Genomic DNA, 25,246 nt, shown 5'->3' with positions numbered 1-25,246 from the left:
AATCTTGTCTTCCTTCTTTGTCTAAACAGTAATGAGCTGCAAAGGTGTGAAGGGAACTCCATGTTGCAGCTTTACATATGTGAATAATGGGCACTGAACGATAGTGTGCTACTGATGTAGACATAGCCATTACTACATGTGCTTTTACTCACCCTTGGAGAGAAACATTTGCTTTTTCATAACAGAATTCGATACAGTCTGTTAGTCAGTTAGAGAGAGTTCGTTTTACTACCGCAACTCTTGGTTAATTTTTGTGAAAAGAAACAAAGAGTTGGTTGGATGTCCTATGGACCGCTGTGCGGTTCAGGTAAAAAGCTAGTGCACGTTGTTAGTCTAAGGTGTATAAGACTCTCTCTCCCTGGCTAGAGAGAGGTCTTGAAAAGAAAGTAGGCAAGACTATAGACTGATTAAGTGAAAATCTGTTACTACTTTTGGTAGGAATTTGGGGTGAGTGCAAAGGACTACTCTGTCATTCAGGAATCTTGTGTAGGGTGAGTATGTGACGAGAGATTGCAACTCACTGACCCTTCTAGCCGATGTAATGGCTACTGAGAAAATACTTTCTATGTAAGAAATTTCTTGTCGCAGGAATGTAGTATACTTAGGTCCCAGTCAGTGACCGGTGGTCGAATGTGAGGCTTAAGGTGAAGTAAGCCTCTCATAAACCAACTTACTAGGGGTTGCGCTGTTATTGGCGCATCCCCTATTCCCTTGGGATATGCTACTATGGCACTTAGGTGTACCCTTACAGAGGATGTCTGGAGACCAGAATCAGAAAGGTGGCATAGGTAATCTAGTAAAGAAGGAGTGGGGCAAGAAAAAGGTGAAAACCTGTTTGTGTGCACCACTTGGTAAATCTAGTCCACTAAAAGTGGTAAGGTTCATGTGCGGAAGGCTTTCATGAAGCTAAGAGAACTTTAGAGACTTGTGTTGAAAGATTAAGTGGTTGCAGAATTTCAACATTCAAGCTGTCAGGGCAAGAGTTGTTAGGCTGGGATGTCACAACTTGTGTGATTTCGAGTTACGAGAGTGGGCGCTGTGCCCAGGCGAATTGGTCTCTGATCGAGAGGTCGAGGAATATGGAAAACCATACTTTTCGAGGCCAGTATAGGGCTAAGAGGAGTATTGTTCCTCTGTCCTGTTGTAGGTTCACGAGAGTTTTGGGTATGAAGTATGGGAAGCATACTGGTCTTGGGCAGGACGTGGGCCTGAGGAACAGTGAACTCCGACCCGGTTCAGCATTGTAAGAGTGCTGGCTATGAGAGGTAGCGGAAGATACACATTTAGGAGGCCCTTGATGGAAGAAAGGTGTCTATGGGAACGCATTGGAACCATGTGTAGGTAGTAGAATCTGTGCACCGTATGGTTCGATTCAGAAACATAGGGCAAGTTCGGTTGACCTCCGCACTAGAAGATTTTTCTCTCTACACATGTCCAAGACCATTCGAGATGATGGACACCTATCTGGAGAAGGTCTGCTAGTGCATTCAGTAAGTGTCTGAGATCAGTGGCCCGAAGATGCATAGAGTGAGCAAGGGCTAAGGATAAAGCTGTGCAGCTTCATTGCAGAGCAGCTAAGATGTTGTTTATGCTTATATGTTGGAAAGCACATTGTCCCTATTCTGTCTGTCTGTATGCACAAAGAATTGTTGCAGAGGTAGTAATGGAAGGCATAAGGGTATAACTCATGGGAGAAGATCCAGGAAGTTTATGTGGAACTGCTTGGAGCGGAATAGATGCATATTGGGTTGAGAAGATTTGTCATCAAACTTACAACCTGAAGTAAATACGAGCATGAGCAGGATCAGACTAGGATATTGGTTCTAAATACGTGATATAGAGAGGGACGAAAGCGGTTGAATAGCTTAGACCCACTGATAATGGAATTTCACTGAATCTAACCCATAGCAGTTTTGGTCTATGAGGGAAGTGCATAGTGAAAAAACCTCAGAGCCCGAAAATGTAAAATTTTTGGGGGGCTAAGGTTATGGAATATGCACGCAGGGACATGTAGGAATGTATTAGAATGTCTGCGCGGATGCTGGACAGGAAGGTCATTGTGACTGTGGTGTCCAGAAGTGTATAAGGGAATTATAGCAGTGACAGTAATGTTGAGATTACTTACCTGATAATCTCCTTTTCCTTAGTGTAGACAGATGGACTCAGAACAAATGGGTATAGTATGCTCGTGCTAGCAGTTGAAGAAGGATCTGACGTCAGCACGGGTATATATACCCCCACAGGAAGCGTAGCAACTTAGTAATCTTCCTTGCAAAAGCTGTTATGGATGTGTGTACTGACGCTCAGTGAAATAGTGAATCAGGATTCCCCTGACCGATTGATAGTAGCTGGAGACCGCCAGCATTCCCAACCGGAAGGCGTTGACACCTGGTAGAGTGTACGCTCTTATGGAAACAGATGACATGGCTTACCTTGAATCGGTGAAACCCATGTACACAGGCAGTTGGGCGGGATGCTGAGTCCATCTGACTACACTAAGGAAAAGGAGATTATCAGGTAAGTAATCTCAACATTTCCTGGCGTGTAGCCAGATGGACTCAGAACAAATGGGATGTACAAAAGCTTTACTCCCAGCCTGGGCGGGAGGCTGCCTGAGGACCATGAAGGACCGCCCTCGCAAATGCTGTGTCCTCCCTGGCCTGGACATCCAGACGGTAGAACCTGGAGAAGGTATGGAGGGAGGACCACGTCGCCGCTTTACAGATTTCTGCAGGCGACAGCATCCTGGATTCTGCCCAAGATGCCGCTTGTGCTCTGGTAGAATGAGCCTTGACTTGTAGAGGCGGAGACTTCCCGGCCTCCACGTAAGCTGCTCTGATAACTTCTTTAATCCATCAGGCGATGGTGGGCCGAGAGGCCGCTTCCCCTTGTCTTTTCCCACTGTGCAGGATGAACAGATGGTCTGTCTTTCATACTTCTTGTGTCATTTCCAGATATCTGGGCAGCATTCTGCCTATGTCAAGATGGCGTAGCAAACGCCCTTCTTCAGATTTCTTCAAACCCGCCGTGGTAGGCAAGGATATAGTTTGGTTAAGGTGAAATTGTGAGACCACTTTAGGTAAAAAGGAGGGAACCGTGTGAAGATGGATAGCCTCTGGAGTGATTCTCAAAAAGGGATCACGGCAGGACAGTGCTTGTAGCTCTGAGACGCGGCGTGCCGAACACACCACCAATAAGAACACCATCTTCAAGGTTAGAGAACGGAGAGACAGGCCCCGAAGGGGTCTGAAGGTGGATCCCGCGAGGAAATCCAAAACAAGGTTGAGGTTCCACAAAGGCACTGGCCACTTCAGTGGCGGACGAATGTGCTTAACTCCTTTCAGGAAGCGAGACACATCTGGATGCGTGGCAATGGTCTTGCCATCCCTCCTGGGACCATAGCAAGATAGTGCAGCCACCTGAACTTTGATGGAGCTGAGGGAGAGACCCTTCTGAAGCCCATCTTGCAGGAAATCCAGAACAATAGGGATTGTGGTCGCATGTGGCTTGGTGCCATGAGTGTTGCACCATGCTTCAAATACTCTCCAGATCCTTACATAGGTGAGGGAAGTGGAAAACTTGCGGGCTCGGAGGAGTGTATCTATCACAGGCTCCGAGTAACCTCTTTTCTTCAGTCTAGCCCTCTCAATGGCCAGACCGTAAGAGAGAATTGAGCCGGATCCTCGTGGAGGATGGGACCTTGACGTAGAAGGTCCCGGCGAGGAGGCAGGGGAAGGGGCTCCCCTGCCAGTAGTCTTCTCATGTCCGCATACCAGGGTCTTCTTGGCCAGTCTGGTGCCACTAGAAGAACTAGGCCCCGGTGTCTCTGAATCTTGTGGATGATGGCGCCCAGCAGAGGCCACGGAGGAAATGCGTATAGCAGAGTCCCTGGAGGCCATGGCTGAACCAGGGCATCGATTCCGTGTGAGAACGGGTCGCGTTTGCTGCTGAAGTATCTGGGTACTTGAGCATTGGACTTGTCCGCTAGTAAGTCCATGTCCGGAATCCCCCAGTGATCCACAATCATCTGGAAGGCTGAGGGTGACAGCTGCCACTCTCCCGGATCTAGGCTTTCTCTGCTGAGGAAGTCCACTGCGGTGTTGTCCTTCCCGGCAATGTGGACGGCTGAGATGTCCTGAAGATTCGCCTCTGCCCAAGCCATCAGCGGGGCTATCTCCAGAGATACCTGTTGGCTTCTGGTTCCGCCCTGACGGTTGACTTATGCCACCGTGGTGGCGTTGTCGGACATCACTCTGACTGCTCTGTTCTTCAGTCTGTGAGCAAATCGTAGGCATGCCAATCGGACTGCCCGGGCCTCTAGACGGTTGATGTTCCACGCTGACTCTTCTCTGTTCCACCGCCCTTGTGCGGTGAGTTCTTCGCAGTGTGCTCCCCAGCCGCTCAGGCTGGCATCTGTGGTGAGCAGAGTCCAGGTGGGTGAGGACATCTTCGACCCCCTGCTCATGCGGCTGGACTGCAACCACCACCGTAACTGGGTCCGTACTCTGGCTGGCAGAGGAAGGTGCGTGGAATAGTTCCGAAAGCGGGGGCTCCAGCGAGAGAGCAGGGAGTGTTGTAACGGTCTCATATGGGCCCTTGCCCAAGGTACCACTTCCAGGGTAGATGCCATGAGGCCGAGAACCTGCAGATAATCCCAAGCTATGGGCCGACTGGCTCCCATCAAGTACCAGATACGCGTCTGAAGTTTTAACCTTCTCTTGGTAGTGAGACTGACTGTGTCTGCCTGGGTGTCGAACTGTACTCCCAGGTATTCCAGCGACTGGGAAGGCTGTAGGCAACTCTTGCTGAGGTTGATTACCCAGCCCGAGCTTTCCAGAAGGGCGATCACTCTGTCGGTTGTCCAATGGCTCTCCTCTCGTGACTTTGCCCTGATCAGCCAGTCGTCTAGGTAGGGATGGACCAGGATTCCTTCCCGTCTGAGTGCCGCTGCTACCACTACGACCACCTTGGTGAAGGTCTGTGGTGACGTGGCCAACCCGAAGGGCAGAGCCCGGAATTGGAAGTGGCGTCCTAGAACCTTGAAGCGTAGGTAGCGCTGATGATCCGGATGGATCGGGATATGCAGGTAGGCTTCCGACAAGTCTAAGGCCATGAGGAATTCTCCTGGCTGTACTGCGGTCTTGACGAAGCGCAGAGTTTCCATGCGAAACCTCGGGACCCTTAAGTATCGATTGACTGACTTGAGGTCCAGTATGGGCCGAAAGGTGCCCCCTTTCTTGGGTACCATGAAATAAATGGAATAGTGTCCAGAATTCACTTCCCTGCAGGTACTGGGATGATGGCTTTCAAGGACAGGAGCCTCGCCAGGGTAGCTTCCAATGCTGCCTTCTTGTGTATGGGACATGAAGATTCCACAAACTTGTCCGGAGGGAGATGATGAAAGTCCATATAATACCCCACTCGGATGATGGCGAGGACCCACTGGTCCGACGTAATCTCGACCCATCTGGGGTAGAAGTGGGTTAACCTGCCCTCTATGGCTCCGTCCCCCAGATGAATCAGCGGATTCTCATTGTGAGGCGCGGCTGGGACCTGAGCCCGGGCCTGCTCCCCTCTTGCGCTGCTTGGTCCAAAAGGACTGATTCTGGGCCTGAGGACGAGGCGCCTGGTAGCGACCCCTGTAGAGAGTGAAGCGCTGGGAGCTTCTACCCCTGGGGGGTCTTGGAAAAGCGCGCTGGTTCCTTCTGAACCGATCTTCCGGCAGTCGAGGTACTGGAGAGGCGCCCCATGTGCTGGCCAGTCTATCAAGGTCGCTACCAAACAGGAAAGAGCCCTTAAAGGGCAATCTGGTGAGGCGTGTCTTCGAAGGAGCATCAGCTGACCATTTCCGGATCCAGAGCTGCCTCCTGGCGGCTACGGAGGATGAGATCCCCTTGGCTGTTGTCCGGACTAGGTCTGATGCCGCATCCGTCAGGAACGAGAGAGCTGACTCCATGTCTGCTGCTGGAGCGTTGTTCCTGACCTGTGACAAACAGGAACGCGTCACCACTGTGCAGAAGGTTGCGATCCGCAAAGATAGAGCTGCCACCTCAAAAGTCTGTTTCAGAATGGCGTCCAGTCGCCGGTCATGAGGCTCCTTGAGGGCCGCCCCCCCTTTCAACTGGAATGGTAGTGCGCTTGACCACAGCGCTAATCAAGGCGTCCACCTGAGGGCACGCCAGCAGCTCCTGGATAGCCGGTGCCAGGGGGTACATGCCAGTCAGGGCCCGACCCCCTTTGAATGAGGCCGCTGGTGCAGCCCATTCTAAATCTATTAGTTGTTGTGCCGCTTGTAAGAATGGAAAATGGCGGGCTGTAGGACGAAGACCTTCCAGCAGGGGGTTCTGCGCGGAGGGTACCATAGCGCTGGGACCTGTAATATCCAACTCCGCCAGGCACTGAGACACCAGGTCGGAGAGATCCTCTTTAGGGAAGAACCGCCTCATGGTTCTATATGGCTCAATCCCTGAAGGAAGTTCCCCCTCGTCCGGGAGTTCGGACTCGTCCGGTGAAACATCCGGGTCCGACTGATCCGGACTGTCTGGAGGCGGAAGGTCCGGCACACGATAAGGGCGTGAGGGTCCCGGAACAGGATCCGCTGGAGCCGCAACCGCAGCAGACGCCGCAGCCGCAGCTGGAACAGCAGGGCCTGGACGGGAAGCTGTTTGCATCTGTACAAAAACATGAATCCCCTTAAAGAGATCCACCCAGGAAATGGAGGCGGTCTCTAATTGCCAGGATACGAGATCCCCCGGGATTCCGGGTTGGTCGAGACTGCCCGCTAAGTCCGGGGTAGCCCCTGGGGAACTGTCAGCGAATCGTGGCTGAGACTGGTCCTGGCCCGAGGGTCCCCCGGCCTCCTCACATTGGGCACATAGGGAGTCTGGCTCTTCACTGTGCGTGGCTCTAAGCTGGCATGCAGAGCAGAGGCCGAGGGCTTTAATGCCGGAGGCAGGAGGTGCCCCTGCTGAAGACGCTGAGGCGTTCTGTTCCATTGAAAAATAGGCGCTTAATGAAAAGCGGAGGCAATATACACTTAATATAACAAGCGCTTAATAATAATAATAATAATAATAATAATAATATGCGGCAGCAAAATACGCTTAATCTAACAGGCGTTCAATACAACAGGCGCTCAATAATATGCGGCAGCTATATACGCTTAATACAACAGACGCTCAATAATATGCGGCAGCAATATACGCTTAACAGAACAGGCGCTCAACAATATGCGGCAGCAATATACGCTTAACAGAACAGGAGCTCAATAATATGCGGCAGCAATATACGCTTAATACAACAGGCGCTCAATAATATGCGGCAGCAATATACGCCCAATGATATCCAATATGCTCTCAGCAATAGGCGGCTAGCAATATACGCTCAATGATATCCAATATGCTCTCAGCAATAGGCGGCTAGCAATATACACTCAATGATATGCAATATGCTCTCAGCAATATGCAGCTAGCAATATACGCTCAATGATATGCAATATGCCCTCAGCAATATGCGGCTTAGCAATGTACGCTGAACAATATGCAATGTGCTGTCAGCAATATGCGGCTTAGCAATGTACGCTGAACAATATGCAATGTGCTCTCAGCAATATGCGGCTTAGCAATATACGCTCAATGATATGCAATATGCTCTCAGCAATAAGCGGCTTAGCAATGTACGCTGAACAATATGCAATGTGCTGTCAGCAATATGCGGCTTAGCAATATACGCTCAATGATATGCAATATGCTCTCAGCAATATGCGGCTTAGTCATAGACCTGCGCCTATCATGGGCGCTCAATACCTGAGTAAGGCCAACAAAATGACGCCCTTCCACGGCATGCCGCCTACGGGCCACGCCGCCGATCCTTGTTCCTCGGAGACCAAAGAGTAAGAGATGTACGCCTTACCTGATCCTCGACGCTTCCCGGCTGGAACCCGGGCGGTCTCCGGCTGCGGGGGGAGAGGGCAAGTACCTTCACCGCCGCACTTTGAGGAAATGCACCCGCTGCCTCGTCCACACCGGGACCGAGGCGCCACGTTCGCCCCGCCCGAGCCTCGCCCGGGGGCTACGTCCCTGCCGTGATTCGGCCACCGGACCGAGGACTTAGACCTCCGGGGGATCACGGAAATCACCCCGGGAAACTCAACTGGGGGAGGGACCTTAGGGTATCACCGCAGGAGTGCGGGGCTCGATGGTGCTGTAGAAGTTTAGTAAAAAGAAAGTAGAAAGTAGAAAGTAGATTTGGAAACACGCTCAGCGAGCGTGCAGGCTTTCCAAACTGCTTTGGAGACGGAAATTACTAAGTTGCTACGCTTCCTGTGGGGGTATATATACCCGTGCTGACGTCAGATCCGTCTCCAACTGCTAGCACGAGCATACTATACCCATTTGTTCTGAGTCCATCTGGCTACACGACAGGAAAAGGAGAATTAGTTTCTTACCTGATAATTTTTGTTCCTGTAGTACCAAGGATCAGTCCAGACTGCTGGGTTATGCCTCCCTTCCAGCAGATGGAGTCAGAGAGAAAAACTGAAAAGCACCGCCCATATAACCCGGGGTGCTCCCTGTCATCCTTCAGTATTATCGATATCAAAGCAGAATGAACTTACTAAAGATAAAGAAGAGCGTGTAATAGACCAAAAGCTAATACGTTTTTGCAACCAGTGACTAGATCAAGTTAAAAAAGAGAACTATTTAACAATAAGACTCAACAGTCATCAACAATCTGTGGAAAAAAAGAATATAGGAATTGCTGACTGGACTCTCCTGCGCACGGGCGGGCGTCTGGACTGATCCTGGGTACTACAGGAACGAAAATTATCAGGTAAGAAACTAATTTTCCTTTCCCAGTATGTACCAGGATCAGTCCAGACTGCTGGGATGTACCCAAGCCGCCTTAAATGGGGTGGGGCCTGGAGAGTCCCGCACGAAGAACACTACCGCCAAAGGAATCCACGTCGGGATCCCTAACATCCAGCCGGTAATGTCTAACAAAAGTGTGCAATGATTTCCACGTGGCCGCCCGACAAATCTCTTGCGGTGATACGCACTGATTCTCCGCCCAGGAAGCCGCCTGAGCCCGCAGAGAATGCGCCTTAAGACCTTCTGGCACTGGGCGCCCGCTACCAATGTAGGCAGAAGCAATAGCATCCTTCAACCATCGTGCAATAGTAGTCTTAGAAGCCTGAGCCCCTCTCCTAGGCCCGTTCCACAAAACAAAGAGATGGTCTGAAAGACGAAAAGGATTAGTGACCTCCAAGTAGCGTAACAGGACCCTACGGACATCCAACCGTCGCAAATCCTTATCCGCGTCGGAAAAGGCCGGTAACTCTATGGATTGATTGACATGAAACGCAGACACCACCTTAGGCAAGAAGGAAGGGACAGTGCAAATAGAGACACCAGAATCAGAGATATGCAGAAAAGGTTCTCGACAGGAGAGGGCTTGAAGCTCTGAAACCCGTCAGGCCGAACAAATTGCCACGAGAAAAACCGTCTTGAGCGTCAAATCTTTAAGTGTCGCTCGCTTCAGAGGCTCAAAGGGTGATCCACAAAGAGACCGGAGGACCAAGTTTAAACTCCAAGATGGGCAGACCGCTCGCACTGGAGGCTTCAAATGCTTGGCCCCCTTTAAGAATCTCACCACATCCGGGTGAGTCGCAACAGAAATTCCATCAATTTTACCACGGAGACTGGCCAAGGCCGAGACCTGAACCCGAAGCGAACTGTAGGACAACCCCTTTTGCAATCCGGCTTGCAAAAAGGACAATAGGTGAATGATAGCGGCCCGTCGAGGGGACAAGTTGTATCCCTGGCACCAGGACTCAAAAACTTTCCAGACCCGTACATAGGCAAGCGAAGTGGAGGTCTTCCTGGCCCGCAGCATGGTAAATACGACTGCATGCGAATAACATTTACGCCTTAACCTCCTCCTTCATAAGCCATGCCGCTAGACAAAAGCGATCTGCCTGCTCTAAAAATACTAGGCCCTGACGTAGAAGGTTGGGTAGGTGGCTGAAGCGTAGCAGGCCGTCCACTGCTAGGTTGATTAGGTCGGCGAACCAAGGCCTCCGCGCCCACTCGGGCGCTACCAGGACCACTGGACCCCGGTGAGCTTCTATGCGACGCAGTACCACCGGGGAGGGAAGAGAGAGCAAGCGGCGGCCTCACGACATCAACCAGTCCATGCGATCGATGGGTAGGGAGACTCTGCCTGCCCGTGTATCGAAGCGAGCCCCAAGAAACTCCAGTACCTGGGTCGGGACGAGCTGGCTCTTGGCAAAATTGATAATCCAGCCCAGAGACTGTAGCTGATCTACCACCAATCTGACCGCCGACCGGCAGAGCTCCTCTGATTTTGCCCGAATAAGCCAATCGTTCAGGTAGGGGTGTACCAGGATTCCTTCCCGACGCAAGCTTCCCGCTACCACCACCAACACCTTGGTGAACACGCGAGGGGCCGTTGCTAGCCCAAAAGGTAGGGTGCGAAACTGAAAAAGTTGCCCCAAAATCATGAATCTGAGAAAACGCTGATGCCGTCTCTGTATTCCTATGTGAAGATACGCTTCCGTCAGATCCAAAGAAGCCAAAAACTCGCCCTTGTGGACCGCGGCAATGACGGACCGCAATGTCTCCATCCGAAAACGAGGTACCCGTACTGCTCTGTTGACCTGCTTGAGATCCAGGATCGGGCGGAAGGACCCATCCTTCATGGGAACCACGACCGGTTCGGCGCTCGAACGGAGGAACCGGCACAATGGCCCCCAAAGCCCGCAACCGCTCCAGGGTCTGAAGCACCACTTGTTGCTTGCGCAGCGGCCCACAAGGGGATATCAGGAAAAGATCCCAGAGGGGACAAGCAAAATCCAAAGCGTAGCCGTGATTTATAATATCTAGAACCCACTGGTCAGATGTAATCTTGACCCATTCCTCGTAAAATTGAGATAGTCGACCCCCGATGTATGGAACGGAGGAATGGGTCGGCGTCACTTCATTGTGCAGTCTTGCTAGTGCTGGCAAAGGCGTGGGTTCCGGCACGTGGGGGCCGTCTGCCTCGAAAGGAAGACGACCAAGACTGGGCCCTGGACGCTGACTGCCTAGGAGCATAGCCCGATGCCCCCCTAGCGGAGCGAAAACGGCGCTGACCACGAAAACGGCCACAGAAATTACTGGCGGAACGAGCCGCTCGAGGCTTGTCCTCAGGAAGCTTGTACACCTTATTGTCCCCCAAGGCTTTGATAAGCTGCTCCAGCTCGTCACCAAACAGCAACTTACCTTGAAAAGGAAAAGACCCAAGCTGAGCTTTAGAAGAGGAGTCGGTGGACCAGTTTCGGAGCCACAGCAGCCAGGAGCCGAAACCGCAGAGGACATGGTGCGAGCTGAGGTCTGTAGTAGATCATATAGGGCGTCTGCCGTATAGGCCACAGCCGATTCCATATGCGCCGCCTGTTCAGCCTCCCCCGTAGGAAGAGCCTGCGATGTCAACATTTGCTGAACCCAGCAGAGCAAGGCACGTTGCACAAGGCTGCCACAGACCGCCGCTCGGATTCCCAGGGCAGACACCTCAAATATACGCTTAAGCAATGCTTCCAGCTTCCTATCCTGCAAGTCCTTGAGGGCTGTGCCCCCGTCACCGGGATGGTAGTGTGCTTGGCGATGGTTTTAACAGTGGAATCCATCCTGGGGACCTTCAGGAGTTCCAGTGTCTCCTTAGGGAGTGGGTATAACTTCTCCATTGCTCTAGTTACCCTTAAGGAGGCTTCCGGGGCCTCCCACTCCTTGGACACAATCTGCGAGAGTTTCGGGTGAAACGGAAAAGTCTGTGGCGGATCGCACAGTCCCGCCAACGCCGCATCCCCCGTAGACACCTCTGCCAGATCCTGAGACACGGGGAGCTCCAGCTCCTGCAGCACATGCAAAATTAGGTGGTTAAGCTCCTCCCTGTGGAATATTCGTAGGACCTGGGGATCATCGCCCTCCACTTGGGAGGCGGAATCGCCCTTATCATCCAGGGCAAAAGGATCCGGGACACCCGGATCCACCGGGTCCACTGGATCAGGACCCCTGGGCTCCCCCGGGTCTGCGGAATCAGGCACTCTGTGCTGTACCTTGCTCCCCGAGGCCCTCGGGGCTTTGACTGGAGTGGGAGCTCTGTCATCCCACTCTGATTCCGCTTCCAAATAAGCCTGATGCATCAATAAAATAAACTTCGAAGAAAATGGTGTCCGCCGCTTTAAGGGCCCCCCCGAAGGTCTGGGCGCCGGGGGGGCAGGTACTACCGGCGAACCGCGGGGGTCTGTGAGGCGGGGAAAGTGGAGGGGGAAGATCCTCTCCCTCATCTGAAACGCTCTCATCCCCGCTGGAGGCAGGCAAAATGGCCGCCGCTCCTGCGCTGATCGGGAGCGAGCTAGGCCCCTGTCCTCCTGCCATGCGGTCCCCACGCGGTTGCTGGAGCCGCGAAAAAGCTGCCCCCCCTGTCGAAACGTCGCTTTGTGAAGGCCCCTCGCCCTCGGGGAAGCACCGGGAGAAGAGGCCTTCACGGGAGAGCTGGATCCCCGGCTCTCCACAAGAACTGCAAGCCGTGCCACGAGGCATGAAGAGGCAGCCGGGTGGAGGACTCCACCCCCTCCGGAGGCCTGGGAGAACAGGCAGGTGTGGGCCGGCGCCAGGTAACAAAAAATGAAAGTCTGCAATTTATTTTCTTCGTTTCCCTATATGATTATTATTATTTTTTATTTTTTTTTTAACAAAAATAGCAATCCGCCTGCGGGCAACGGCTTCTGGGGGTCAGAGAAACGCCTCTGGTAGAGGGGGAGAGTGACCGGCCCACTGGTGAATCCTTCCCCTCTGCTCACCGGGCCCTAATCGCAAACTCCGGGAAAAGAAAAAGGCAGGACCGAGCCCTGCCCTGCCTGCCCGAAACTGGCTGCTTCAACTACTTTCTCTTTTTTTTTTTTTTACTGTCTATATCCGATTACTTTTAAAATGATTTAGTCACCAGCGCAGAAACTGTATCACACAGCCCAGAATTTTATCAAACTATTAATTTATCCTTTTCTTTTTTTCTTTTTTTTTTTTAAACCTGAAGGGCCACAGCCCCAAAGAAAAAACCAGAGATCAGGACCGCAGGGAATGCCTCTCAATCTGCTGGAGTCAGAGAAAATACTGAAGGATCGCAGGGAGCACCCCGGGTTATATGGGCGGTGCTTTTCAGTTTTTCTCTCTGACTCCATCTGCTGGAAGGGAGGCATAACCCAGCAGTCTGGACTGATCCTGGTACATACAGGGAATCCTAGATAGTGGACTGACTGTGGTTATGCAGCTGTCCATGCAAGGAAAGCATGAATGATGTTGGACTCCGTAGAGAAACAGCAGTCACCGATATTGGTTCAATGAAATACCTCAGTTGCCGAAGCTGGTACCACCGGCAAAGCTTGGAATTGTAATATTGTTGACTCACCATGAGGCACATAGAAAGAATAGAGGTAATGTACTTACTGCGTTTTGGAAGCATGGTAACGAGAAATACCATTTTACCTGTGCCTTCTGAAGAAAGTTGGTATTTCTGAGGTCCAGGATGGGCGGAGATTAACTACTTTCTGTTGAAAGAAAAAATAATGTAATTAAAACTCCCCAACCCCCCTCTTCCCCCCTCTGCACTTTATAGCATGTAGGGGAATGTACCGGGAACCTTGGTACAAGGTGGGGTGGCTGCTCTGATATCCGGCCAGTTGGAAAACCGGGAGGTGTCCAACTGGAGGGGTTGATGTAATCTGGATATCATGTAACCTCCCACGGGAGTGAGAGCAGTAAAGTTTTACCCGCATTTCTGAGTGCTGTACAAGGAGACATCGAGACCTGTATCAGGCTTCAAGGTGGACTTGCACTTGAGGCAACATTTGCTGGATATCGTGTTTAGCAGAACAGCGAATGCACCTGGAACTTTGGTTCTGAAACAGGAACCAAAAGCTAGAGCATTAATCAGACAAGAGCCCCGTTGCTGAAAAAGGGAGGAAGCCCTGATGCAATCCCAAAGAAAAGAAAGAGAGGTTCTCCTGGTATTGTGACTGACATAGCTGGCATAGCAATATGTGACACTAATACAGTTCTTGGAAAGTACATGGCCTAGAACATTTCAAACTATGTGGCCCAAATTAGAGAACACATCTCAATGGGAATTCCGCAGAAGCGGGTACTTACCCATCCGACGTGAACCGCTGAAGGATGAGCCGGTGAAGATTGCTGGCTCCGTGGATTTCCAGAGTCCTCGAGGGGTAGCCTGTGGACGAAAACGTCCGTCTCAACTCTGATACCTGGTATGGTGGCGCAGGTATAGAGGAGACAAGGCTGGGCATGGCTGGCACTTAGACCGTAATGAGCGGCGGGCCAGAATCCCGCACCTATGTCGGTGGGGCATGCCTGGGAACAAGGGAGCCAATTAACGAGCTCGTGAACCCGACCCTTGTCGCAGCGGCTCGATGTCTCTTGATGCCAGTGCAGAATTCTTCGGACCTCGATCCGGTGTTTCTGGAGCAGGAAGGACTTCCAAACTGTGCGGAACAGTGCCGATGGCAGTGGTGATGTTGCTCGGTCCAAGCATTGTCCAGCATTGAGAAGGATAGCAGCAATGTGCTGGATGGCGTCGGTGGCGGATGGTCATCGTGTCGGTGACGATGGATGCCACGGTGCTCGACCTAGTCTTTCCCCAGCGCCGAGATGGAAGCCCTCGCTGTCCTGGATGGCGATCGATAACGGACTGTCAGCATGCCTGCTCTGCTCCTGATTCAGGGCTTTAATAAGGACCCAAAGCATGGAGCACTGTGTTCAGGCGAGGGCATTATGTGGCGGTGTTAATTCGGCATGGATGGTGTCGATGGCGGCCAAAGCGGCCTCGAGAGTAACGTAAAAATGGATATGAAAAATGTTGATGACTCGTCCAGCAATGTTGACAGTGATGGAGCACTGGCGACATCGGCGTAGGTATCTATGGGAACGATGTGGCATCGAATAATCGAAAAAACATCGCTGGTTTCGGAAAAAATGATACCGGCATTGACGGAGTCAATGACCGCATCCATAAAAACGTTGACGATACCGATGGGAACGACGTGAGTGTCGAGATCATCGATATATGGAGGTGGGCGCCGACAATATCTGTGGTATGGCCACAGGCATCGACGGTATCGATTAGATTGACTCGGGCAGCAATGACGTCCATGGCATTTATGCCACGGACATGGGCATTGATGGCACTGACATGGGCACCGATGGAATTGATGTTGGCATGGATTTCACCGATGGAATGGACATTGGTATAAGTGGAATCCACTTTGGCCTCAATGTCATCTATGGAATTGGCATTGGCATCGATGCCATGCATGTAAATGGCATTGGCATGGATGCCCATCAATGGAAATAGCCTGGGCATTGATTTCCATCGATGGAAACAGCCTGGCATCGATGTCCATCGATGGAATCGACCTGGCATCGATGTCCATCGATGGAAACCATCTGGGCATCGATGGCCATCAATGGAATGGACCCCAGCATCGATGTAGATCGATGGAATCGACCTGGCATCGATGTAATAGACCTGGTATCGATGGCCATAGATGGAAATCGATGAAAAAGTCCTGGGCATCGATGGCATCCATAATTTAAAGGATGGCATCGGTGGAAATGACCCTAGTAGCGATGGAAGTGCCCCGGGCAGCAGTGGCATTGACTCGAATATGGATGGCAGCGACAAGATAAGGTGTTCGTCGATGGTATCCACCCGGGCAATGATAGCACCAATAAAAGCTAAGGAAAAAAATCATTGCCATGGATGAAAACATAGATGGCACTGATAGAAACGATGTAGGGAGGATGGCATCAGGGTACTGCAGGGGGAGGGGTACCTGTGGCATCAAAAAATGCAGGATGGCCTGAAGGGGGTACCGACGGTAGCGATGGGGTATCGACTGCACGAAGGTACCGAGGAAAATTAAGGACCTGAATCTACAGGGGCCGTGGCGGCACCCCTAACCGTGGAAGTCCCTGTCCCACTAGCGCTAATAGCTAGGCAGAGTGTCACAAAGGGACACTTGCAGGCTATGTGTGACTAACTGAAAAACAGGGAGAGGGAAGGCCGCAGTCGGTTGGCAGCCAGAAAGGTGACAGGAACCGACCGAAAAAACATGGCATAGTACTCACCGAACATCGAATTAAACCAACGCGGAGGGAGACCCGTGCAGGGAAAAGTGTTTCCATGAGGAAAAAAGTGTTAGAATTTCTCACAGAGCTCCTAATCGCTATGCTTACTGCAGAGCGGAAAAAAGAAGACTGAAGGGAGACCCCTGTGGACGCAGGGATCATCGCATGCTGGGCAGTCAAAGCTTTTTAGAAACTTTGACAGAAAGTTTTCCGTGATAGGGCTCCATTACTGATATCACCCATATGTGAGGACTAGCATCCTGCTTGTCCTGGGATAAGAGCTGTATGCAGGTGTGACACCACTGGCATTTTAGACCAGTCTGAAAGTAGTGCAGATGTAACATAGTAATGACAGCAGAAAAAGACCAAAATGGTCCATCTAGTTTGCCCTGCAAGCTTCCCAAGGTAGCAACTGCCGCTCCATGCAGGTTACCCCCTTGTTTCTCTTAAAGGTAGTAACTGCTGCTCCGTGCAGGTTACCCCCATGTTTCTCTTAAGGATATTAACTGCCGCTCCGTGCTGGTTTAGCTTTTTTATTTTTTCCCATTCTCTAGCCTTTAGGGATCCACACAGCCTTTGAAATCCTTCACAGTTTTAGTCTTCACCATTTCCTCCGGAAGGGCATTCCAGGCATCCACCACCCTCTCAGTGAAGAAATGATTATATCTGTATTATTATATCTGTGACAAATGTCCTGTATGACTTGTATCATATCATAGTTTTCAATACTGTGGAGCTCCTCACAAAATAAAAACTTTAAAGTTCTAATCATTTTACATTGGCACTTCCTGATCACCCCCATCTTCATTGATATGCTTATCACAGAAGGTGGAGAATGAGGAAGTGCTGCCAGAACTAAGTACATCCAGCTAGGAAAGATGCTTTGAGGACACAGCTCTGTAAATGTCTTACTGGTGTACGCTCGTGCATACAACACATTATCCAGCACAGCATCATGATCTACGTTGAAACGGTTTGCAATGACACGGAGGCGGTCAGGCCGGCTGCAGTGCAACAGAGTTAAGGAAGTGCCAGTATGAACATGGCTGCTGTCCTTAATTTGATCAGGGCACAGGCTTGGGCACAAATATCACTCAACCATAGTCACCTTCAGAAACTCAACACCTTGTTTGAAACCTTACTCCGCAGGATCCTTAAGGATCAGTAACATTGTTTATAGATGTTTTCACATTAGTTCCAAACAAAGTCAATGTTTTAAGATAAGGAAAAACATGGTGTTTTCTAGTTTTCTTCTATTTCTCAGAAACAAGAAGAATTAATTTATTGAAAGCACATCTATTCCCAAATAAGGCTGCTTTTAAAAGGGGAATGAAAGCAGAAGGAGAGCATCAGAAAGGGCAAATTATTTTGAAATGCAAAGCTGTATTTTTATCAACCTCCTACACATGCTCAGCTGACTCACATTCCTGCAAACATATCTATATCCTTTCAACTGATGGGAGAAGAACATGTGAAGTACAATTGGCTTCAGGGCATTATGGGATCCTTTTTCATGCTAAAACCCCTCCCCATGCATTGTTTCAGAAGAAGGAGAGAAGGTTTCACTAGGGTGCTGGGATATAAGAAATTGTGGGTGTTTATTTCTTGTGGAACATCATGGAAACAATATGCATAAATGTCACATCACAAACAGATGAAATACGGCACAGTTTTGGTCTATGTTAAGATAAAAACAGTGTTTTTTAGAAATATGTTAAAAGGAAAAAGGAACCAACAACCTGCAGAGAAATTAAAAATTAGATCAAATACCTTAAAAAGGTGGCAGCTATCATCAAATTTCTTGCTATTTCCTACCACCTAGGTTATAAGGAGAAATCAGTTCTTACCTGATAATTTCCTTTCCGTGAGTCCAGCCAAACCAGTCCAGACGCATGTGTTATATCTCCCAACCAGCAGATGGAGACAGAGACTAACAGGTTTGTTAACATTACCTCTTATAGGCTCCTGTGCTGACTTCAGCCTGTCAGTATTCTATGTAACAAGCTAAGATAAACATTTTTAATTCACTAAACTTTCCCTCACTCCCCCAAGCAAAAAACAGAGGGCTTCCAAGGAAGAAAAACAACAGAAACAAGAAATGGAACAGAATAACCTGCAATCCTTGATAAGGTTTATTACCATAACATCCAGTGTACCAACTAGTGCACATAAGCAGCTATTCTGAAAGTGAATCAGGATTACAATACACTTGGCAGAACAGGGAAGGTCCTGGACTGGTCTGGCTGGACTGAAGGAGGACATTATCAGATAAGAACTAATTTCTCCTTCCTCTTCATCCATCTATTCCAGATGTATGGGAGGTACCCAAGCTATCCCTTTACTAGGTGGGACACTGTCAAACCTGCTCTCAAGACTTCCGAACCAAAGTAAGACTCTTCTATGACTCGAAGATCAAGGTGACAGTACTTTGATTAAGTATGCAAGGAAGACCAGGTTGCCACTTTGCAAATCTCCAATAGCAACACCAGGGGATGTTCTGCCCACAAAGCCACCTGTGCTTTGGTAAAGTATGCCCTCAATTTCTTGGGAAGTGGCAAGCCCTTGTATATGTAAGCTTCCCCTATCAGTTCCTTATTTCTATGAGCTAGCGACACCTTTGAAGTTGTTCTGACCCTTCTAGGACCATTAAATTGAACAAATGATACTCCGAGGTTATGACACTAATAGTGACCTTTAATTACAGCAGAACTCTCCTACCATCTAAATGACTGTCAGGATCTCTGAGTTGGGGATACATCACAAGGAGCAGTACAAGAATGCAAAGCTGGATACTGAGCAGGACTAGGGACAGTCTTCTGCCTAGCCAGTCCCCTTCCCCACAGGTTGAGCCTGTTGGGTTCTGGGGGCCAGTAAGTCTCTGAGATAGTAGTACATCATAGTGAGTCTGGAGCAAGGCTAAAACAAGGCTTGGACATGGGGTGCAGGCTGGGGTAAGGTTTGGACAGAAGTGCAGGCAAGGCAAGATACTGGGAGCTTCTTTAGCAGCCTACAAGCATGTAGATATTGCTGTAATTGGCTTAAGAAAAAGTTGTAAAACAAGTATAAGGATAGTTTCTGTTACCACTCTGACATTTTGTGCTTCTTCTCTTGGCAGGATTACTATAACCAGGACTCAAACTTGCCTTTGCTGGTAAGGCAACCGTTACTGATTGACAAGACATGTTTAATGTTGCGGTCCCGGTTGCTAGGCTAGCAACTGGGTCCTTACCTTTGTCCTTCCCCGGGAGGCCGTGCCGGGTCGCGGCAAGTGTCGGGCCTGCCACGCCGTGTTGCAGCGGCGTCTCCACGAGGGGAGACGCCGCCAAGGTCCGATCTTTGCTCCACCCCTCCAGGAGCACGCATGTGCGAGCGCGAGAAGGGAGCTGCTAACGGTTCAGCACCTGCAGGAGAGGACAGCCCTCTGGATGACGTCAGATGCCGGCAAGATACTTAAGCCGGCGTCTGCCTGCTCAGAATTGCTTAGCAACGAAGTTTCTTTTCAGAGAGTGTAGTTGCCATCCTGCAGTTCCAGCTCCTGTGATTTCTGCTTCTGTGACTCCTGCTCCGGTGACTCCAGTTCCTGACTCTTCAGCTTCTGTGACTCCTGCCTTGCTGATCCTGATCTAGTCCACGGTATCTGTTTCAAATTCCCTAGCTTGATTCTCTGGCTCTTGACTTCAGCTTCTCGTCCGGTTCTCCTGTCTGCCACTTGCTTCAATTTCTGGATCGTCTTCTCATTGCTTCGCACCACCGTCACCTAAGTCCCAGCGGTCCAGGTCCTCACGGGCTCCTCCTGGGGGGATCTTGGACTTCCAGGGTAAAGACTCCCTCTTCACTACTCTCGCCTAAGTCCCAGTGGTCCGGGTGCTCACGGGCTCCTCCCGGGTGTACCACGGACTTCCAGGGTGAAGTTTCTACACAGTACTCGGTCAGCTAGCCGCCAACCTGGTCTTCTCTTCAGCAGAGTCCAACTTCTCTTCCAACTCTTCTCCGCAAGGCCGGCCCAAGGGTCCACATTCTTGGTCACAACATTTAAATTGTCTGTGTAGTCCAGGGAGGCAGAGCAGGGTGGAGAAACAGAAGCTGTGTTTGGAGCTGATTTGGCCTTTACAGATATAGGATACAACTCAACATGGTAATTCTTGGTGGCATTCTTCAATGACACCATAGTGGATAATTTTGGAGAGACTGCTTCTGTGTGAACAGACTTTAGAATTTGCATAGCAGGCACTAGATTAGAACGTGGGGGTTTCAAAAAACCTGGACTGCATCTGGAAGCGGGGTTTTGCTGGCTGCATTTTCTGGTGTCTGGGTGTTCTGTGATTCTCCTGGAAGCTGGCTGAGAGGCAGTGCAAATTGGACAGGCTCTTTCTGGAGGCAGGTACCTAGGAATACACTTATTCATCCACCAGGCTGGGTTAATAGAGCCATACTCTAAACAATCAGGAAAAGGCATAGCATTTTTTGCCATGTATTTATTGCATTTCCAATGTGCTGGGGCCTGAAGAGAAATTGTGTCGTCAGGCAAGGGTATTCTCAGGTTGGGATCAGGTTGGATTGTAGCACAGCTGCTACAGAGCTTGGCAGAAGCAGGGTTAGTAGCCCAGCATTTTGAACAATCCCATAACTTAAGTTTGGAAAGTGACATATAATGCATTCAAGATAGTGTGATGGATTCAGAATCTGGCAGGCAGTGCAGACAAAGCATTGCACAGGGTCAGGAATGCTGTGAGATGCTGGGGCAGAAACATAGGTATTCAAGTTAGTGCCTAAGATATTAAAATCAGATTCACCGGCTGGTCCAAGGGTCCTGTAGCCACCCCTGAAGGATGATGCATTGCCTTCTCATTCTGTCAGGATCTCTGAGCTGAGGATATCTCACCCGAGGAATGGTAGAGAACTACAAGGCTGGATGCTAAGCAGGACTAGGGCCAGCCTTCCTCCTATCCAGGCCCCTTCTCCACAGGTTGAGCCCTTGGGTTCTGGGGGTCAGTAGGTCTCTGTGGCAGCAGTACATCATGGCGAGTCTGGAGCAAGGATTGGACAGGCAGGGTAGGCTGGAGAAAGGCTTGGACATGGGAGTGCAGGCAAGGCTTGAATATGGACTGCAGGCAAGGCAAGATACTGGGCAGGACCTGGAATTAGACAAGACACTGACTGAGGCAACACAAGGCAATTATAGGACACAGGTACAGACAAGGGCTAGGCAAAGCAGGAATACAAGGGCTGGACTAGGCAGGGCACATTAAACCTAGCCAATGACAGAAATAGGACAAGACAGATCAGGACAAGACCAGACAAGAACTAGACTAACAAGCAGGACTTAGGCAAGGCAGACAAATGTAGCATAGAACAGAGAACATATAAGCCCGAAGGCAACAAGGCTAAAGGCTGCTAGGCTATAAATAGAGGCCCGGAGGCCGCAAGGTGAGATAAGGCCTAGTATAGGACACATAGCAGGATACTAGGAGTAGGAAGGCCCATAGGCCACAAGACAAGGCAAGGAGCAAGAAGGTCCATAGGCCATAAGGCGAGATAACAGGCAAGGCTTGGATACGTAGAGCTGGAGATTAAGTGTGATGAAAGCAGTGAGGAGGAGCTTGACAAGGCTAGAGGCTATGCTTGCTGAGGTCCCTGGTGGAGAGGAGGCTACGTCGCAGGCTGAATCAGGAAGCCAGTGAGAATATGGCTTTGATAGTTCTGAGCAGAGCTGGTTGAGGCATCATTGCAGAAGGCAGCCAAGTAGAATGAGGCTGTGTAGCAGATGAAATCCTAACAATGACAAAACTGAGCATAATGATAAAGGGGATGGAAGGGCTCGCCTATGAGGAAAGGCTAAAGAAGTTAGGCTGTTCAGCTTAGAGAAGAGACAGCTGAAGGGGGATATAATAGAAGTCTTTAAAATCATGAAAGAACTTGAAAGGGTAAATGTGAATCAGTTATTTACTCTTTCAGATAATACAAGGACTAGGGGACACTATCAAGTTAGCAAATAGCACAATTAAACAAATCAGAAAAAAAGGAAAATTAGTTTCTTACCTGATAATTTTCGTTCCTGTAGTACCATGGATCAGTCCAGGACACCTAGGACACCTGAGTTGTGACTTCGCACCAGTAGATGGAGACAGAGCAAGATCTGTCGGACTTGGCTACATATAGCCACGCGCCTCACACAGCCCCTCAGTCTTACGTAATGTCAAAGTAGAATTATCTAAATAAGCTATCCCCAACGGGGCCCGATTCAAAAACCCCAACTGGAACAAAACCCCCCAACCGGAGGAGCGAACCAAGAAATCAGATTAGGTAAACAAACAACGAGCGGACTCTCCGTTACTTCAGATTAGCAAACACGGGCGGGATCCTGGACTGATCCATGGTACTACAGGAACGAAAATTATCAGGTAATTTTCCTTTCCCTGTACGTACCAGGATCAGTCCAGGACACCTGGGATGTACCAGAGCCACCTTACCGAGGGTGGGAACCAGAGAGTCCCGCTCGGAGTACCCTCTCTCCAAAACCCCCGGAATCAGTGGCCTGAACGTCCAACCGGTAATGCCTAGTGAAAGTGTGCAACGACTTCCAGGTGGCCGCCCTGCAATCTCTTGAGGCGACACCTGCGAGGACTCCGCCCACGAAGCCGCATGCGATCGTGTCAAGTGAGCCCTAAGGCTCACAGGCAGAGGCTTACCCCGGACCACATACGCCGAGCCAATGGCCTCCTTGAGCCAACGAGCGATTGTAGCCCGGGAAGCCGCCCCACCTCTTTTCAGACCAGAAAACAGAACGAAGAGGTGATCTGACACCCTGAAAGGATTAGTGACTTCCAGGTAGCGAAGGAGGACCCTCCGCACGTCTAGCTTCCGCAGGTCCCTTGATTTCGGATCCGACGACTCTGCCACAGGGAAAGCAGGAAGCTCGATCGATTGATTCAAATGAAATGCCGACACCACTTTTGGTAAGAAAGAGGGAACCGTCCGTAAGGAAACCCCCGAATCAGAGATCCTCAGGAACGGCTCTCTACATGACAACGCCTGCAACTCCGAGACTCGCCTCGCCGAGGCAATCGTGACGAGGAACACTGTCTTTAACGTAAGATCCTTGAGCGTCGACCGCTTGAGTGGCTCAAAAGGCGACGAGCACAAGACAGAAAGTACCCAGTTGAGGTTCCAGGATGGACAAGGATGGCGCAACGGAGGACGCAGATGCTTAGCCCCCCTAAGAAAACGTGCTATATCCGGGTGTAGAGCCAGAGACACCCCATGTACCTTGCCCTGTAGGCAGCCAAGCGCCGAAACCTGAACCCGCAGGGTACTACACGAAAGACCTTTGGCAAGGCCAGCCTGAAGAAAAGCTAGAATGTTGGAAACGGAAGCCGAAATAGGATTCACGCTGCGCTCCGTACACCAGTCCTCAAAGACCGCCCAGACTCGGACATAAGCCAAGGACGTGGATTGCTTCCTAGCCCGCAACAACGTGGAGACCACCGCATCCGAATAACCCTTTCTCTTCAGACGCTGCCTCTCAAAAGCCATGCCGTGAGACAAAAGTGATCCGCATCCTCCAAACAAATGGGGCCTTGATGGAGGAGCCCCGCAAACCCCTGAAGACGAAGGGGAGCATCCACCGAAAGTTGGATGAGATCCGCAAACCACGGGCGCTGCGGCCACTCCGGTGCCACCATGATCACTCTGGAAGAGTGCAGCTCTATGCGCCGGAGTACCTTGCCTATCAGCGGCCAAGGAGGGAACACATACAGCAACACGTCCGTCAGCCAGGGCAGAACCAACGCGTCGACACCCTCGGCCCCTCGCTCCTGCCTGCGGCTGTAAAATCGTGGAACCTTCGTGTTCTGGAACGTGGCCATCAGGTCCATGTGTGGCGGTCCCCACCTTTCGCTGATAAGACGAAAAGCATCGTCCGCCAGTTCCCACTCTCCGGGATCCAGGTGATGACGACTGAGAAAATCCGCTCGAACATTGTCAACTCCGGCGATGTGGGACGCCGCAATGTTGCTGAGATGTCGCTCCACCCAGCACATCAAGCGTTGCGCTTCCGCCACCACCAGTGGACTTCTCGTCCCGCCCTGGCGATTGATGTAGGCCACGGTGGTAGCACTGTCCGACAACACCCGGACCGCCTGTCCCCGAATCAGCGGGAGAAAGGACTGCAGCGCCAGGCTTACTGCCCTGGTCTCCAGGCGATTGATGGACCATTGAGATTGAGCCAAGGACCACCGGCCCTGCACTGACCTGCCCAGGCAGACCGCTCCCCAGCCAGAGAGACTGGCATCCGTAGTGACCACCGTCCAGTCGGGCATCAGAAGGGACACTCCACACGTCAAATGATCCACTTCTAGCCACCAGCGCAGACTGACCCTCGCTTGAGCTGGGAGCGGCAGCGGTAGATGGAACTCTTCCGACACTGGCTTCCAGCAGGAAAGCAATGCTGATTGTAACGGACGTAGATGGGCAAAGGCCCAGGGCACCAAAGCAAGCGTTGAGGCCATAGAACCCAAAACCGTCAGATAATCACAAACCAGTGGAAGCCGAAGAGACAATAACCGGCGCACCTGACTCTGGAGCTTGCACACCCGCTCCCTGGTAAGAAATACCTTGCTCTGTTTGGTGTCGAACCGGGCTCCCAGGTACTCTAAAGACTGGGTGGGAACCAGATGACTCTTGTTGAGATTGATCACCCATCCCAGGGACTGCAACAGATGGAGGACCCTGTCTACTGTTTGCCGACACCAACTCTCAGACTTGGCCCGGATCAGCCAATTGTCCAAGTAGGGGTGTACCAGGAACCCCTCCCGTCGGAGCTGAGCCGCCACCACTACCATTACCTTCGTGAACGTACGGGGAGCCATGGCGAGACCGAAGGGAAGAGCCCTGAATTGATAGTGCCTGCCCATAATGCAAAACCGGAGGAACCGTTGATAAAACGGCTGGATGCCGATATGGAGGTACGCCTCCGTGAGATCCAAGGAAGCCAGGAACTCGCCCGGACGAACCGAGGCAATCACAGATCGAATCGTCTCCATTTTGAA

The 25,246-nt window shown here is 50.8% G+C and overlaps 1 protein-coding gene across 3 annotated transcripts in view; it reads right to left on the bottom strand.

Moving 5' to 3' along the window:
• The window catches only part of DMC1 (DNA meiotic recombinase 1), a 264,614-nt gene that overhangs the window by 100,217 nt on the left and 139,151 nt on the right, over nt 1–25,246 (bottom strand). For 2 of the 3 annotated variants that reach the window (XM_029590216.1, XM_029590218.1), the window contains exon 9: nt 17,112–17,203. The exons of the other annotated variant lie outside the window; for it this stretch is intronic. In XM_029590216.1, coding sequence (XP_029446076.1) covers nt 17,112–17,203 — 92 coding nt within the window. The remainder of the gene's footprint in view (nt 1–17,111; nt 17,204–25,246) is intronic. 3 annotated transcript variants of the gene reach the window in all.

Source organism: Rhinatrema bivittatum, chromosome 2, assembly GCF_901001135.1.
Source record: "Rhinatrema bivittatum chromosome 2, aRhiBiv1.1, whole genome shotgun sequence".
Lineage (NCBI taxonomy): Eukaryota > Metazoa > Chordata > Amphibia > Gymnophiona > Rhinatrematidae > Rhinatrema > Rhinatrema bivittatum.
The sequence above is the reverse complement of the archived record's forward strand: the minus strand, read 5'-3'. Positions and strand labels throughout refer to the sequence as shown.